This window comes from Colletotrichum scovillei (assembly GCF_011075155.1).
Source record: "Colletotrichum scovillei strain TJNH1 chromosome Unknown Contig00007, whole genome shotgun sequence".
Lineage (NCBI taxonomy): Eukaryota > Fungi > Ascomycota > Sordariomycetes > Glomerellales > Glomerellaceae > Colletotrichum > Colletotrichum scovillei.
In genome coordinates, this window is record NW_023336265.1 from 885221 (window position 1) to 900810 (window position 15590).

General features: G+C 54.6%; 5 protein-coding genes across 5 annotated transcripts; 4 read left to right on the plus strand and 1 right to left on the minus strand.

Moving 5' to 3' along the window:
* The first annotated feature begins 1326 nt into the window (after positions 1-1326).
* Positions 1327-5162, plus strand: HER10_EVM0006077 (AFG1-like ATPase). The gene is made up of 4 exons (XM_035475674.1): positions 1327-1866; positions 1927-2010; positions 2075-2525; positions 2592-5162. Exons 1-4 carry the CDS (start codon positions 1611-1613, stop codon positions 3475-3477), a joined length of 1677 nt encoding a protein of 558 aa, XP_035331511.1. The 5' UTR covers positions 1327-1610; the 3' UTR covers positions 3478-5162.
* HER10_EVM0010690 (uncharacterized protein) lies at positions 3925-4743 on the minus strand (the record flags this gene model as incomplete). The annotated part of the gene is made up of 1 exon (XM_035480142.1): positions 3925-4743. The coding sequence occupies one exon, from the start codon at positions 4741-4743 to the stop codon at positions 3925-3927; it is 819 nt and encodes a 272-aa protein (XP_035331813.1).
* An 865-nt stretch (positions 5163-6027) lies between the features above and the next one.
* HER10_EVM0009535 (peptidase family M28) lies at positions 6028-7988 on the plus strand. Its single transcript, XM_035479021.1, has 3 exons — positions 6028-6478; positions 6540-7283; positions 7342-7988. The coding sequence occupies exons 1-3, from the start codon at positions 6290-6292 to the stop codon at positions 7612-7614; spliced, it is 1206 nt and encodes a 401-aa protein (XP_035331727.1). The 5' UTR covers positions 6028-6289; the 3' UTR covers positions 7615-7988.
* Positions 7989-8579: 591 nt separating this feature from the next.
* Positions 8580-10317, plus strand: HER10_EVM0007810 (dual specificity phosphatase). Its single transcript, XM_035477354.1, has one exon. The coding sequence runs from the start codon at positions 9029-9031 to the stop codon at positions 10001-10003; it is 975 nt and encodes a 324-aa protein (XP_035331622.1). The 5' UTR covers positions 8580-9028; the 3' UTR covers positions 10004-10317.
* Positions 10318-11031: 714 nt separating this feature from the next.
* On the plus strand, positions 11032-15406 carry HER10_EVM0007343 (uncharacterized protein; the record flags this gene model as incomplete). Its single annotated transcript, XM_035476902.1, has 3 exons — positions 11032-11311; positions 11356-12209; positions 12333-15406. The coding sequence occupies 3 exons, from the start codon at positions 11032-11034 to the stop codon at positions 15372-15374; spliced, it is 4176 nt and encodes a 1391-aa protein (XP_035331587.1). The 3' UTR covers positions 15375-15406.
* Between the last annotated feature and the right edge of the window lie 184 nt (positions 15407-15590).

A 15590-nucleotide genomic window follows, 5' to 3' on the forward strand; every position in this document is an offset into this window, starting at 1 on the left:
TTGAAGAATGGGAGAATAGTGATATGTGAGTAATATTGTAGGTGTCCCATCCAATTATGCAGCTTCACCTCTTGGAGTTACGCAAAGTAGGGTAAAAACAGATGAAGGAAAGGTTTGCTGGGGTCTTTGAGTTGTCCTGGCTATTCTATGTATAAAAGAGCAATGTGGCCTTGAAAGATCGGAGAGTATGTTGCTGCCAAGCTCAACGGTCTCGGGTTTAGGGGCTATGAGGCCAGATCATGCCACGGAAATTATAATTACCGCTGTCCTCCTTGAGGTAGCGAGACGAGCCGCGAGGACCTTCGGTCTTCACATTTCCAATCCACACATACAAACAGGATGGTGGTAGGTCTTGGACGTAATGTGACTCGAACTGACTTGCCAGTGTTTGCTTCAGCATACTCGAGCAGGTAGATGACACGGATCGAGGATCCCTGGACCCGGTGTCCCATTCCCTGGAGGCAAGCATTCCCAGTAATACCGGACCACATCGAACTCCACAAAATGGCAGTTCTTTGAGCTATAAAAAGATGAAATTCCAACAATACCATCTAACAATATGATGCTGCAATGGGGTACAGGCAGGCATCTCGACCGGTGGCACAGGTAGTACTACGTATGTGTGAACTGAACATAGATCGCTTGCCTCTCTCCCTACCTGAGACCATAAGCGAGATGCGCTACAAGTGGACTACGTACTACATTATTTTGTCTATTTTTCATTCGCGTCGTCATGTTATTCAACATTTTCCTAGCAAAACTTGGTTGAATTACGTTCGCTTTCTTGAACAAGGCTTATGATGATATGATGCGTGTAGGTAAAGTCCGCCTCTCAAAAAGAAGCGTCTAACACATGAGTGGAATCTGAAGGATGTAGACAGGCTCGATGGAACACTCGTTCCCTGGTTGCTCGCCAGCGTCTTTATGGAATCTGCTTGATGAGCTGTCGGTAATAACATGATTGTTTTGCCTGTCTCGATTCCTTCGAGACCATATACAATTAGGCAAAGTATAGGGTGAGAAAGGAAGACCGTCAAAGAAACATCTAGCACTTTGAGCAATGCTTCCAATTCGTTTTTGGCCGGTGCCCATCCTCTTCTCAGATGAAAGCTCGGGAGGAAAGAGACGAACTGGAAGTCAGACCATGGCCTGAGCGTCACCCTAAGGAACCTCACCTTCGGTGAGCAGCAGCCATCCAGTCAATCAGACCGAAGTCGGCATGGTCCGGAGTTCGGCATCTTTCCGCTTCCCCACAGTCGACTTTACGGCGGATACAGCCCTCAGGGCCTCTTATAGGTTCTCCACCGTCTCTCCAGTGCCAGTGTCAATTCGGGCGCCAGTTGTGAGAGCCGGCCCGCGGGCAGGCAATAGCGTCATTTTCTCCGGTATCTTTTGCCGGCCGACCAGTCTATTTTTGTTGATTTCACACACGCACCTTCAATCCCACGAGACATCTCCGAAGCGGCTTGGTTTTGTCCCCAAAACACTGCAACGACAATCATCTCACAGCGCGCGCATGCTTGCAACATGCATTGTTCTTGTCAATACCCCTAGACCTTTTTTTTCCTCATTTGACTTTTGTTCACCTTGGTCCCTCTTGACCAGCCACCATGCGCCGTGCAGCTGCATCTTCACTTCCCCTCCGCCGAGTGGGCGCATCGCTCAACGGCTCTGCCGCCACAACCCGAGGCATCACAGAGCAGGCTGCCCACCGACGCTCTCTTTGCACAACTTGCCTTGCCAACAGACACAACACAAGCGCTGGAAGATCCCGTCCGTTACCGAGTATTCTTACGCAACAAACCAGAAATGGGGGCCAGAGGAGGACGGCTTCGGCGGTAGCGACTGCAACAGAGGGAAACAGGGGTAGGGAACCAGAATCGCGAAAACAGTTTGGTGGCGCAAGGGAGGCTAATGAGAAGGCAGCCGCAAAAGATGAACACGGCCCGATACAAGAATACGATCGCCGAGTCGACAACGGCATTTTGCGCAACGACGAGCACCAGAGGGGCAAGTTTGCGCTCCCAGGAGCCGACATTGGCAGGGGGGAGAATCACATGCTGACGCGGGACAGGTATCATCCAGAGCCTCCAGCACCTCCACGACGAGCTGGTCAACTACCATGCGCCCGAAGTGAAGCAGCCGACCCTCGAGTCCATCAAGCCCGCAAAGTCCATGTTCGGATCCTGGTTCGGCGGGGGAAAGGCTGCCGAGGCTGCGATAGGAGCGATCCCGAGCAACCTGCCCCGCGGGCTGTACCTCTTTGGCGACGTCGGTAGCGGCAAGACGATGCTCATGGACCTGTTCTACGACACGCTACCGAGCTCCGTCAAGACTAAGACGCGCATTCACTTCCACAACTTCATGCAGGATGTCCATAAGCGGCTACACAAGATGAAGATGCAGCATGGCAACGATGTTGATGCTGTTCCCTTTGTGGCAGCGCAGATCGCAGCGCAGGGCAACGTGCTCTGTTTCGATGAGTTCCAGTGTACCGACGTCGCAGATGCCATGATTCTGAGAAGGTGAGCTAGAAAGGGAAAGCGCGCGCAAAAGTAGAGCATGTCGCAAACTGACACACCGGGGGGCAGATTACTAGAAGCGCTCATGTCACATGGCGTCGTACTGGTCACGACATCGAACCGACACCCCGACGAGCTCTACAAGAACGGCATCCAGCGAGAATCCTTCATCCCCGCGATCAAGCTGCTCAAGAGCAGGCTCCACGTCATCAACCTGGACTCCCCGACAGACTACCGCAAGATCCCGAGACCGCCCTCGGGCGTCTACCACACCCCGCTCGACGCGCACGCGACCTCCCACGCCGAGAAGTGGTTTCGCTTCCTCGGCGACCCGGAGAACCCGGAGCCGCACCCGGAGGTGCAGAACGTCTGGGGCCGCGAGATTCACGTGCCGCGCGTGAGCGGCCGCTGCGCGTGGTTCACCTTTGACGAGCTCATCGGCAAGGCCACGTCGGCGGCGGACTACCTCGAGCTGGTGCGCAACTACGACGCCTTCGTCATCACCGACTGCCCCGGCATGACGTACCGCCAGCGCGACCTCGCTCGACGCTTCATCACCTTCATCGACGCCGTGTACGAGTCGCACGCGAAGCTGGTGCTGACGACGGAGAAGCCCCTGACGGAGCTGTTCGTCTCCCGCGCCGAGCTGGAGGAGTCGTTGGAGAAGCAAGGGAAGAAGGACGAGGCCGGACAGCAGCAGAGCGGCGGCGATACCGCGGCGGCGACGCATCTCCTGGAAGACCTGGACCACAACATTGATTCCATCAAGGGCATGTCGGGCCTGTTCTCGGGCGACGAGGAGGCGTTTGCGTTTGCGCGCGCGTTGTCGCGTCTGAGCCACATGGGCAGCAAGGAGTGGGTTGAGCGCGGTATGGGGTTGGAGCAGCAGGGCGGCAAGAAGGAGCGCGACGACTGGGCCAAGGTCCGGAGTCGGCAGATGGAGGACAGCATGTAGAAGCGAGCGTTGTTTTGACATCAGAGGGAAAGCATTCTACCCCGTTTGGCCGTCTTCTTTTTGGCTGGGTTGCTGCTGGCTTTGTGCTGCGTCATGGCTGTAGCCGTTGTGAAAAGGGGGCTTACTTGCTTCTTATAGTTACCCGTCCGAGGTATCTAGTTGGTGGCCGGCGCTAACGGCCCCCTTTTCGTCTTTTCATGAGCATTGGTTTCGTTTATGATGCTACGGCAGGACTGCATTTACGGGGAATCTCGCATATTTTGGCCGAGAGGTCTATGTATATAAATCATCCTCGTTCAAGACATGATTCTTCGGCTCAGTCAAGACAACACACCTTGATGATCAGGATTTATTCCAGACTCTCATCGTTTGGTCATGCTTGTGACTTTCTGTCACAAGCGATTGCATATGTGTCAAAAGTATTATGATTGCACCATTTCCGGGAAGCTAGTAAATACCGGGAAGCAGAACCCAGGGCACTTCCCTCTTGAAATCAACCCACTGCTCGCCGTACCGCTTGGAGCAGTACTCATTCAACGCCGGCACGCCGCGCGTGAGGAAATCCACCGCCTGCCAGACGCCCATGATCGTACCCCCGATGAAGCCCGACGCCGCCATGCAGTAGCCCGCCCGCCAGAGCGCGTACCCGCCGTAGTTGATGTGCCGCGCCAGCTTCCAGAGCCCGCCGCGCATGACCTTGCCCTTGTTCTCGGGCCGCGCCTTGAACTGCTTGCGCTGCCACTCGGACGCCGTCTCGAGGAACATGCCGACGCCGTAGAGCACGCTACCCAAGACGACCTGGTAGGGAAGAGAGGTACCCGGGAAATCGCGCGGGGAGGTCAGGACGGAGGTGGACGCCGCGAGGAGGAGGAGGGAGTTTGCGCTGTTGACGAGGGTGTTGTAGAAGCTCACGCCGACGGCGGAGGACGGCGGGAATTCCTCGGCGGAGATGCCGACGAGCCAGTAGGCTTGTTTGACGAAGGAGCCGACGGACATGCCGAGGAGGATGAGGTGCGGGAGCGGCAGGTGGAGGTCGTCGAGGATGGTGACGCCCGTGGTGGAGACGGCGGCTACGTTGAGGGGGATGGTGTTGATGCCGACTTTGGCGAGGGCGGCGGCGCCCCAGCCGCCGGCGACGAGCTTGTATTGGAAGAAGGGGTCCAGGCCGCGGAGGCCGAGGAAGGTGAGGGTTCCTGGCACATTGGACTTTTTGACGCCGCGCTTGATGAGGTCGAAGTTTGGCTTCTCGGATTTGGAGGCCGCCATCTTGGAAAGGCAGCACTCGTTTGGTGCGCGATTGAGCTTAGATGGATGTGGTGCTGGTGTGTCTGAGATGGCTAGAATCAAGAGATGTCGTCGAGATATATCGTGAGCCTATTTGGCTTGGCTCACAAGGTCGGACGAATGCAGGAGGAACACATGCAGGTCACCTCACTAGGGATGCGCGCCGGCTGCAACCAGCGCTTTATACACGCGGCGGGGATGCGCTTGGGGAACCTGCGGTTGCTCCCCCTCATGATATCATTTACTGTCTGAGGATGGCCAAAGGAACAGGTCCAAGCCCGGCGTCTGTTCGCCCATTCAACGTTGTCGGAAGTTCGGGACAGCACTCCATGTTGTTCAGGTAGCGGCTGTTGATGTTTGGTGTTCAGACGAGCTTAAAGAGGTAAGTCGGTACCGGTGTCCGATGAGCACCGAAGCTCCACACGAGCGGGACGACGGGCAGGCTTGGAAACGGGGTGATACCGGTTTGTGTCTTTCATGCTGACAAACCCACCATGCGAATAATCTTGGGCTTATAGGTCTGGACATCTTACGACAGAATTTTCAGCATCTTTTGGGTAAGTAGCCAAGGTATCCTGTGAGTGCCTACTAAGTACAGAGAGGCCCCCGCGATCCTCCAACGGACCAGACGCCGAGTCCGAGACGTTATGGGGCACGCAGACCCGCTCCGACACGCTCCAGCCTCCGTCAGCAGTAAGTGCGGGTAGCCCGCAGTGCGATGCGGAATTGACCTTCCCCAGGTGCCGACCCAAGTACATGCGACCACACCCGCTGGAGAACTCGAGATCCCGTCCGCTCTCTCCTAGATAAACCAGCGAGGGCCAGAGTAGTAGTCGGGTCGGAGACGACCGGCGAATGCCTGGTGTTGCATGTATTCCTCTTTGCTTTTTGGCGGGAAGCGATGAAGAATCTCAGGGTGACTGACGGCTGGGCATGATCACAAGGTGACTGCATTGATTGGCTCGCTGAGCCGAAAGCTGCTCGTAAAGGTAAGCCTTCAGGTACCTACCTTGGCGCTTTCCATCGGGTCGTTCGCGAATACCTTAGGGATCCGCCTTTGAAGCAGAAAGACAATGACAGAATACACGCTGCGTGTTGGAAATAACGAGATTGTGTCTTTCAAGGGACCTGTCCATCATGTCATAGCAGTGGTAACCTTACATGACTGCGTGTTGTCAGATGAAGGCGAAGGAAACCGTTCAGTCAGGTACTGGTAGGGAGCTTGATGATTAGGTAAGGCATCTCCTCTGTTCCGGTCTTACGGACATCCGAGGTACGTACCTAAGGCAAGGTACCCGCTTGCAAGCATTGGTGGCGTGCCAGGATGGATTCGAGACAGGGGAGCTTGCCGAGCTGTCGCAGACCTGCTGACGCTCAGCTTCCTTATCTTATCTAGGCACCTATCAGTGCTGGCGACATGACGCCAGCCATCTTCCCGTCCCCTTCAACAACATCCACCTGAGTACCTTACATACCTCCCACATCATCCCCAGATTGTATCATCACCAACCCGTACTATTCACTCAAGATGAAGGTCGCCAAAGCTTTGCCTCTTGCCGTGCTGGCCCACTCGGTCAGCGCTCGCTTTATTGCTGAGGAGGAGATCAACCGTGTCCAGCTGTATCCCGCCGGCTCCGAGCCCGAGAAGTACCTGATCGAACTCGCCCCAGGCAACACTCGCTGGGTGACTGAGGAGGAGAAGTGGGAGCTTCGCAGAGTACGGTTCCCCTCATCGCCGCTGTATTTCTTCGCAGAAGTACTGACATGACGCCTTGCAGAACGGAAACCGCTTCTTCGATATCACCGACCACAAGGAGTTCGGCGCAAACCGCCTCCACACCAAGACGAAGAAGAGCGTCTTCCCCGAGAAGTGTCGCCTCCAGGACAAGGTTAAGCCTCTCATCAAGGACCTCGACAAGAAGGAGATCCAGACCAACCTGGAGAAGTTCACGAGCTTCCACACCCGCTACTTCAAGTCCGACTACGGCCGCCAGTCTTCCGAATGGCTTCTGGCGAAGCTGAACACCATCATCAAGGACGCTGGTGCCGACAAGCACGTCTATGCCGAGGCCTTCCCCCACACCTGGCAACAGAGCTCCATCATTGTCACCATCCCGGGCAAGTCTAACAGCACCGTCGTCATCGGTGCGCACCAGGACTCCATCAACCTGTGGCTGCCTTCCATTCTCGCGGCACCCGGTGCCGATGACGATGGCAGTGGTTCCATGACTATTCTCGAGGCTTTCCGCACCCTCCTCAAGTCCAAGGATGTCATTTCTGGCAAGGCTGACAACACCATCGAGTTCCACTGGTACAGCGCCGAGGAGGGCGGTCTGCTTGGTAGCCAGGCCATTTTCTCGTCCTACGAGCAGGATGGACGCGACATCAAGGCCATGCTCCAGCAGGATATGACTGGATTTGTTCAAGGAACGCTTGATGCTGGAAAGCCTGAGAGCGTCGGTGTCATTACCGACTTTGTTGATCCCGGCTTGACCGGCTTCATCAAGAAGGTCATCGTCGAGGTAAGTCAAAATGAACCCCAATAACCGCCAGCACGAGTTTGTACTCACAAAATTGTAGTACTGCAAGGTACCCTACGTCGAGACCAAGTGTGGATACGCCTGCTCCGACCATGCCTCTGCAAGCAAGGCTGGCTACCCCTCCGCCTTCGTGATTGAGTCTGCCTTCGAGGACTCTGACAAGCACATTCACAGCACCGATGACAACATCAAGTACTTGTCGTTTGACCACATGCTTGAGCACGCCAAGATGACTCTTGGTCTCGTGTACGAGCTTGGCTTCACCGACTTCGCCGCTCTGGAGAAGCAAGGCCAGGTTTCCGAGGAGTTGTAAACGGCTGGATGAATGATGCATAAGCATGATGTTAGTTATGATGCCCTGCGTTTTTTTGAATAGATGATGCTTTCATGCGATGAATTTACGTCTCATTAAGCTCGCCCTTGAAGTTGCTCATATGATCGAATTGCCCTTTGGCGCTCTTATTTTCCAGCCCATTTACGGCAGAGAGGTTACTTCGTAAAGCCGAATGGCGGGCTTTCGAGCAGCTATTCAGTAATCGCATGTAAAAGGCGGCCGCATCATCAACGGTGCATTGATGTTCATTCGGAACCTGGAAGGAGGCACCCATAGGCGGATGGCGAGATATCAATATTTGATTGATATCATGTTTCACTAACAAGTCTACAATGAAGGTAGTTCTGACACAGGTTGAAATCCACATTTATTTCACTATATGATTAGACTCGCTATCTGGATTGTCTAGTGAAGAAGAACAGCATGGTTCTGCGTCTTGATGTGCGGCAAGCTTACAATTTGCATCCAGTTATACCGCTGGTATCCCAGTGACGGCTTTGGCTCAACGAACCATCAGTAAGCGGTCCTGGCCGCCCACTGGCGTCTTCTTTTGGGACAGAGAAAGCCAGCACGAATTGAAATCTCAATGACTTGACTAGACACGGCCCCAAGAGGCAGGTTGCCGTCTCTTGGAGGCTCCGTGGAAAGATGGCTCGAATAAGGTCTTCAGAAAAAGTTAAGTAGGTAGGTACCTGCATAAGTCGCCTGGTTTTCTACTCAAACTGGCTGCATAGGCCCCGCCCAATTATGGCTCTCAGCTGCAGTCTTGCCCTCGTTCCTACCTCAAGGTACTACCTAGACTTACGAACCTTGGCAGGTAAGGAGGGTATAGGTACTGGGGTGATGTCACTGACGTGCATGCGACGGTAAGTAACCGTTCTATAAAGGTTCTGCTCTGGGGAAGCGACGTTGGAATTGGGATTGACACATGGTCAGGTTGCTTCCAGGACGTCTCCGATGGGTCTAGGCTTCAGAGTGGGGCGGTTTTGTACAGACGCCCGCCGCACAGGGGGTCTAAGCTCGCTCCGGCCCAGTCTGCCGATTCGACACCTCCCGCAAGCCTGCAACCCAGATTCTGTACTTTCCTACTCCACCTCTCAACTTTACATCAACATCATCCAAACCACCACCGCTTCAGCCAACGTCTTATCCTTTTCGATTTCACTCATAACAGGGCCCGGAACGTTGCTTTGATTCCCATTTCTTCGCTTGGTCAACTTTTCGGCAATCTATCTTTGCTTGTGTGCCAAGACAGTATAAGCAACATACGAACACTGCGAACAAAGGCACCTTGCACTGCTTGCCTCGAGTCAGTGCGTCTTGCACTCCCGCAACGAAACACATCTCATTGCCGACTGCTTTTTATTAAACCCCGCATTGGGCATCAGCAAACATGGAGGAACCCCAGGAGCCGATAGAGCATGCCATCGCCACAGCTCCCTATAGCCACAGGCCCCCCAGTCCTCCCTATATACCCATTCCCATGACATTTGCTAAAGGCGACGCTACTTGCGCCTTTACCCCCTCATTCAACAATGTCGATGCCATGCGCCTTACGAGCGAGGATCTCAGGATCATAACTCGAAACAAGACGCAGACTGCCACAGACAGGTCAGTTGGCTGGAACTACGAGGCTCGACGAAAGGCACAGACGCTCCTGGACTTCCTATATCTCGGTCCGTTATCTGTTGCTCGCGACGAAGCTTGGCTTGCCAAGGAGGGAATCACCATGGTCATTGTTACACGACATGCCAGGGTGGCTCAAGCTCGACTGATGAGTGTCGACAAGGTAGCGCAGAAACTCGGCATACAAGTCGAATATTTGGACGTCTTGGACAACTCTGAATTGATCCGTGGCTTCCCAGAGGTGGTGAGGAAAATCAACGGGCATTTGATCGACGTGTATCGCAACCAAGTTGTGGGTGCACAGGAAGGTCGGATGGCAGTCGATGATGAAAGTTTCAGGAGTGGCAAGATTCTCCTCGTTTGCGAAACAGGCAACGACCGGTCAGCTTTCGTCGCTGCAGCTTACATCATGACCATGTACGGAAAGGACATGATCTCTTCCGTGCAATTTGTCTCCATGCAACGATTCTCCGCCAACTTCGACGAGGATGGGAAGAGGATGCTACAAGCATACGAAGACATCCTCAATGCCCAAAGAAGTGTCTCTAGTGTGACCAGAGATGTTCCTCGAGCCGGCCAGTCGCAAGAACACCCCGGTGGAGGCGGCAAGCGCGGTATCGAAACGACCCTTGACGACGAGGACAGGCAGGGCGGAGGATATGAGACATTCGCCGCGGATCGTGAGCGGTACCAGGACAGGGGCAGATTTGCCCCGTTTCGTGATCGGGATACAGTCGCCTAGGGACGACTCTAGTCGATTGCAGAGACCTGGAGCCGAAGAGATTTGTAGCGGAGGCATTGCATCAATGATTTTGGCGTCAGCAGGAAGAACGCCTTCAGCCGTCATTAGGAGCAGACTCATTATGGGGAATTAGAACTTTGCTTTGGGAACATGGATAGGCGTCAAAGGTGTCAGTCAGTATACCCGTTTCAGTCGGCAACGACTTTCTCTTAGGGCAGTTTAGACCTGCTTTCACCTCTATCAGATTCCGGCATTTACAATGTCTCAAATTGTGCCCATTCTAAGATGATTATTTGCGTAGATAGACACGCCCAGTATAAAAGGTCGCACATATAATGACTATGATCAGAACTACGTACATGACAGACGAGTAAATTGGTCAGATTGATCTCATGAATTTTTCATATAGATATGAGTTACTCATTCTTCTTCTAGAATAGGTATCGGGCTGTTATTGTCCTATTCGCCGTATTTCCTCGGTAGATTACCCATAGAACGGATGACAATCATGATATAGAGAGGAACAGTTCGCTATACTCATCCTCAGTGCAATTACATCATGCCACCGGGATAGAAATTGACCCCCTGGGCCAGTAAACAAGCCTGCATGAGGCTATCCCATGGGGAGAAACCGGCCTCCTGTGAACCTCAGGTCGCAGGACTCATCTTACCTTACTTCACCCTACACTCAACCCTTCCATGACAACGAGGAAGGAGCAGCTGCCTCATTATTATTTTTCTTCCGGGCCCCACCGCTCCTTCTTGATACATCCCACTCACCAACGCGAGATTTCTGATCAAAACAATCTCACTTGGCTGTCAACAATCCATCTTTTCACTCTCACACAAGCCCTTTTCTCTCACTCTCTCTCAACCCACACCTCACTTTTCCCACTTACCTCTCACTTTGCCTCATCCATCACCATTCCAAATTCATCACACTCACCATCGCCACTCAAGTAAGTAGTCGCTGCTGCTTTCACAATCCGCCCCCCTGGGGAATATCGCATACTAATACCCATCGAAAGATGGAGGAAGCGGGCGGCCGGAAGCGTGCGCTGCGGCGCTCGACCCAGGCAGTTCAGAGGGGTAGGTACCAGGAGCCGTATGCGCTCGGGGTTCAAAGGCCGGCCTGGGTTCACCCAGACCCGGTCTTTGACCCCGGCGCGGCTCGTTGGGCGTCCTTCCCGACCATTCCCCTGGACCAGCGGGGTCCAGGGGATGAGTATGTGGAGGCGAGAGACCGGGGCGAGCTGGACGCCTGGCTGCGGGAGCAGAACCCCTCCCCTGAGCACTTCAGTGACGACGGTAATTACTTCTTCCCCTTACTCATCGTGTATCCCGCTGATAAGCCGCAGAGGAGAAGGAGGAGGACGAGCGGCTGGAGAGCGTGCGTGAGGCCAAGGGCGAGGACGAGGGCGAGGGGCTCTCGACAAACATGGACTGGGGCAGCCCAGAGCCTGGGGAGGTTGAGCCCATTGCTTGGGCTCACCTCGGCCACGGCGCCCAATGGGTCTTGCTGGAGGTCCTTTGTGACTCCAAGACCTTTGCTTCGGCAACCCGGGCTCTGGGCCTAACCACTCCAGAGGTCATTGACTTCGTTGTGGTCTACATCCAGTACCACCGCCAGATCCAGGAGTGGGCAGAGACCTGCGACCAGATGAGCGCCTCTGAACTCCTCGACCTGATCCATGGCCAAGGGCCGTCGAGGAACGGCGTGAATGTTCTGCACCAGCCGGATCTTCCCACTCACACCATCAAGCCCGACGAGTATAAGAAGGCCTGCCAGTATTTGCGCCAAACTGGATTAGGCGAGCACATCCGAGGACTTGGGAAGTGCCGGGGGATCTCAGAGGGCTTCCTCCAGATTCCCATCGAGCGAGAGATTCTGGCCTCCTGCATTGCCATCCTTGAGAATGGCAAGAATGGTTCAGATGTGCACGACATCGACAATACTAGTCACAACGGACGGCAAACTTGGCACGACCAGTACGACGAGAAGCACCGTGAATTGGTGAAGAGAGTATTGCAGATTCAAGCATACCTCCCTATCTTGGATCTCACGACAGGCATCCAGGCGAGTACACCGTCTGCGACCGATCCTACAGAGCAGCACAGCACTCCTACTCCAGAGTCAGTGAGTGAGCCTCACAATGCCGGTCAAGTATACGCTCAGAACAACCCAATGTTTGGCGAGAACAGCCAGGTAAGCGCCTTCTTATTCTTTCATCTCTATGTCTTCTTTTGCAATCCGTCCGTTGTTCTTGACGTGAACCTCGATGGCTCTCGCCTTTGAAGTTAAGACGAGAACAGGGCTAACGGTCAGCAGTATGCATGGGTCTTTGATAACTTGGACATGGACGAGCTTTACGATCCAACCGAAGTCCACAAGTATCGCAACCGTCCCGCTGTCTCTTATGAGAGCTTCCAGTCTGCTGCCGATGGCGCACCTGAGAATACTCAGGTGCAGGACGATGATCAACATGAGGAGTACCCGCTTCCCGATGATCAAGCACTCGACGAAGCATTCCACGAGGCTCAAGACAACAATCTTCCGGATGCCCTCTTGTTCCCCTTCGAGGGACTCCTGTCCGAGGCAGAGGAGCTCATGCCCTGCCCCTTCTTCGCAGACCCAGAGCCAACCGTGGACCATACTCTCATCTCTACGAACCCGTCTCTCCCCGTATTGCAGGCTCAAGATGAGGGCCAGTTGGCTCCACAGAGCGCAAGCTCAGCGGTGCCTCAGCCCTTCATTTCTTATATCGATGAGGTGGACCCCAACAGGAAGCCTTCGGACTCACCTGCCTACGAATATTTCCAGTCAGCTGACTACAAGACACTTCTCTACAGCAACCACCCAGATTGGTTCGTCGACGAGATGTTACTTCCAGTTGTTCGACCGGAGGTGCCCTCTATCCAGGCGACCGCTCATCAGAGTGTTGTTCAAGAGGCCAGTCAACAGGAGAACAATCTTGAAGCGAACTCGAACGTCAACTTGAGTGCCAACTCGGACGCGAGCTCCAAAGCGAACTCGAAAGGCGACGCGAACATCAACTCGAATGCCGCCGCGAACGCCAATCCGAGCGCCGCCCCGAACTCCAACTTGAACATGGAGCCTTCGCATCCGACGCCGAGCACCGATACGTCTGGAGCTCCTGGAGTGTCTGAAGTGTCTGAAGCGCCTGCAGTCTCTCACGCCCCCAAGCTCTTCGACGCCCCCGGATTTTCTGCAGTCGCCAATATTCCCCAGAGCTCTACAATCACTGAGCCTTCGAAGGTATCTAGAGTCCCTGGAAGCTCTGAGGCGTCCGCGGTATCTACAGCAAAGGAGCCTCGCTTCGCCCTGAAGACTCCTGTGCTTCCAGCCCAGGAAGAAATCACTTTCTACAACACCCCTGCGGTTGTCGCCAGAGACTCGCGCCCGCGCACTGTCATTGACTTGACTGATGATTCTGCGAGACCTACGGCTGCTACTCCAGCGAGGCCCATGGCCAATACTCCTGCGAGACCCGCGGTCGCTCCTCCCACGAGAAACACCAACACAGCCCGAACTCCGGCTATGCGCATGGATAGTCCCGAAGCTCCATCCACCAAGAGCTCTGCCAAGCCATCCCGCAAGCGTGCGGCTGATGACAGCGATGGCGACTACGTTCCCAAGCCCAAGAGAGCCCGCCCTGCGAAGAAGGCTGCGGCCGTTCTGCCCCAACCGCAGGTGATGGGTCCTGACGGAGTACTCATACCCGTCAAGCGTGGCCGAGGACGTCCCCGCAAGTATCCCAGACCCGAGGACATCGCTGCCGCGCAGGCTGCTGCTGCTGCGAATCAGGCTTCTGTGAGTCAAGCTGCCACGAACCAAGCTGCCACGAACCAAGCTGCCACGAACCAAGCTGCCACGAACCAAGCTGCCACGAACCAAGCTGTCACGAACCAAGCTACTACGGACCAGACTGCTGCGAAACAGACTGATACAAACCCAGCTGCCACGAATCAGGCTGACACAAACCAAGCTACCGCAAAGCGATCTACAAACCAGGCGATGGCCATGCAGACTCCCGCGAACAGTTCTCCCGTTCTCAACGCTGCTACACCTCCAGCGAACGACCCAATTCCTAGCACCGAGCCAATGCTCCCGCAGGCGGCCAAAGGTGCCGCGCCGAGTCGGAGACGTCGAAACAAAACGAAGACAAACCAGTCTACCGAGAGCAGCCGTCAAGCTAGCGTCGATCAGCCTCACATGCAGAGAATTGCCCAGTACCAGGACAGAATGACCCCCGTCTCGAGATACAGCAATGAGCCTTCGAACTCATATACCGGCTCCAGAGCTGACGTTCGTCCAACGACGAGCTACGAGCGTATGCCTGCGTCTTTCATTACTGAGATGAGACCGTCTGGTACTGACTTGCGTCAATCCTCGCTTCCTGGAGCCTATGAGCCTTTAAGTTCATACGCTACTTTTCCGGCGCCCGAACCCAGAGCTGGTATTCATCAGCCGACAAGCTACGAGCGCACGCCTCATCCTTCTTCTTTCGGCACGCGTCCATCTGCTGCTGAGCCGCGTCAATCGTCGACTCCTAGAGCCTATCAGCCTTCGAACTCATACACTGCTATGGAGACTGCATCCACAGAGTATAGTCGTCGTCAGGATGAAATCCAAGAGCGTATGCCCACAGCTTCTGCTTCACGCATGCAGTCGTCAGCTAGTGCGCTGCGTCAATCCTCGGTCCCTAGTCCCTATTCGAATCCGAACCCATTCTCTGCTCTAGAGACCGATTTCACGACTTACGGTCGTCAGCCTGGACGCCAAGAGCGTAAGCCCACGTCTTCGACTTCTACGATGCAGCCACCTGCTACTGACGCGCGTCAATTATCGCTTCCTGGGGCTTATTCTCGCCCTCCCGCACTTACACCCCAACCCGACATCGAGATCCTAGAGCCCTCCATGCCAGCCAGAGCGCCAGCTCTGAACCGCTCGTCTTTCCAGCAATCATCGGATACTGCTGCCTCAAACAACTCTTCGCGCAAAGTCGATCCCAAGGACCCAGGACCTCCTCGCCGGGACAAGCTTGGCAGGTTGTTCCCTCCTCAGTATGAGACATACGAGCAGTTCTGGGTATCGGTGCCCGATGGGGCGGACTATGCCTTGAAGATGGTCGAGAAGGGGTGGCCTTCCGACATTGCCATGCAGCTTGCCCGAGAGCGCATTGCTATGAACATGGCTTCGTGGCCCAACAGCATCTACTCGCTTCATTACAAGCCGACTCCTGCGCCAACCCCGTTCCCGGGCGTTACCGCTAGCATTCGCAGAGAGATTGAAGCTGAGAAGGCCGCCGCCGCTCAGAAGCGCAAAGAAAACGAACAGGCAGACAAGTGATTCGGCCGATGACCTTGCTAGCGAGTTCCTACAGCGACCCAGTAGCATCGACGAGCATCAAAGCATGAAGAAGCGAAAGGTTGCAAAATTGGCTTGACGGCAAGGATCCATCAATTGCATCGTGGGACATACTCTGCCTACTATCAGACAACATAAAAGAAAAAAGCCTAAAAAAATACCCCCCCTTACAGCAGAAAAGTTGACCAAAGATGCCAG

Excerpts from the sequence above, each read along its gene's own strand:
- HER10_EVM0006077 (XM_035475674.1), top strand. The coding sequence starts at position 1,611 with ATGCGCCGTGCAGCTGCATCTTCACTTCCCCTCCGCCGAGTGGGCGCA. Across the intron at positions 2,011-2,074 it reads CAACGACGAGCACCAGAGGG|GTATCATCCAGAGCCTCCAG; the intron begins GCAAGTTTGCGC and ends GACGCGGGACAG. Across the intron at positions 2,526-2,591 it reads GATGCCATGATTCTGAGAAG|ATTACTAGAAGCGCTCATGT; the intron begins GTGAGCTAGAAA and ends ACCGGGGGGCAG.
- HER10_EVM0009535 (XM_035479021.1), top strand. The coding sequence starts at position 6,290 with ATGAAGGTCGCCAAAGCTTTGCCTCTTGCCGTGCTGGCCCACTCGGTC. Across the intron at positions 6,479-6,539 it reads AGAAGTGGGAGCTTCGCAGA|AACGGAAACCGCTTCTTCGA; the intron begins GTACGGTTCCCC and ends GACGCCTTGCAG. Across the intron at positions 7,284-7,341 it reads TCAAGAAGGTCATCGTCGAG|TACTGCAAGGTACCCTACGT; the intron begins GTAAGTCAAAAT and ends ACAAAATTGTAG.
- HER10_EVM0007810 (XM_035477354.1), top strand. The coding sequence starts at position 9,029 with ATGGAGGAACCCCAGGAGCCGATAGAGCATGCCATCGCCACAGCTCCC.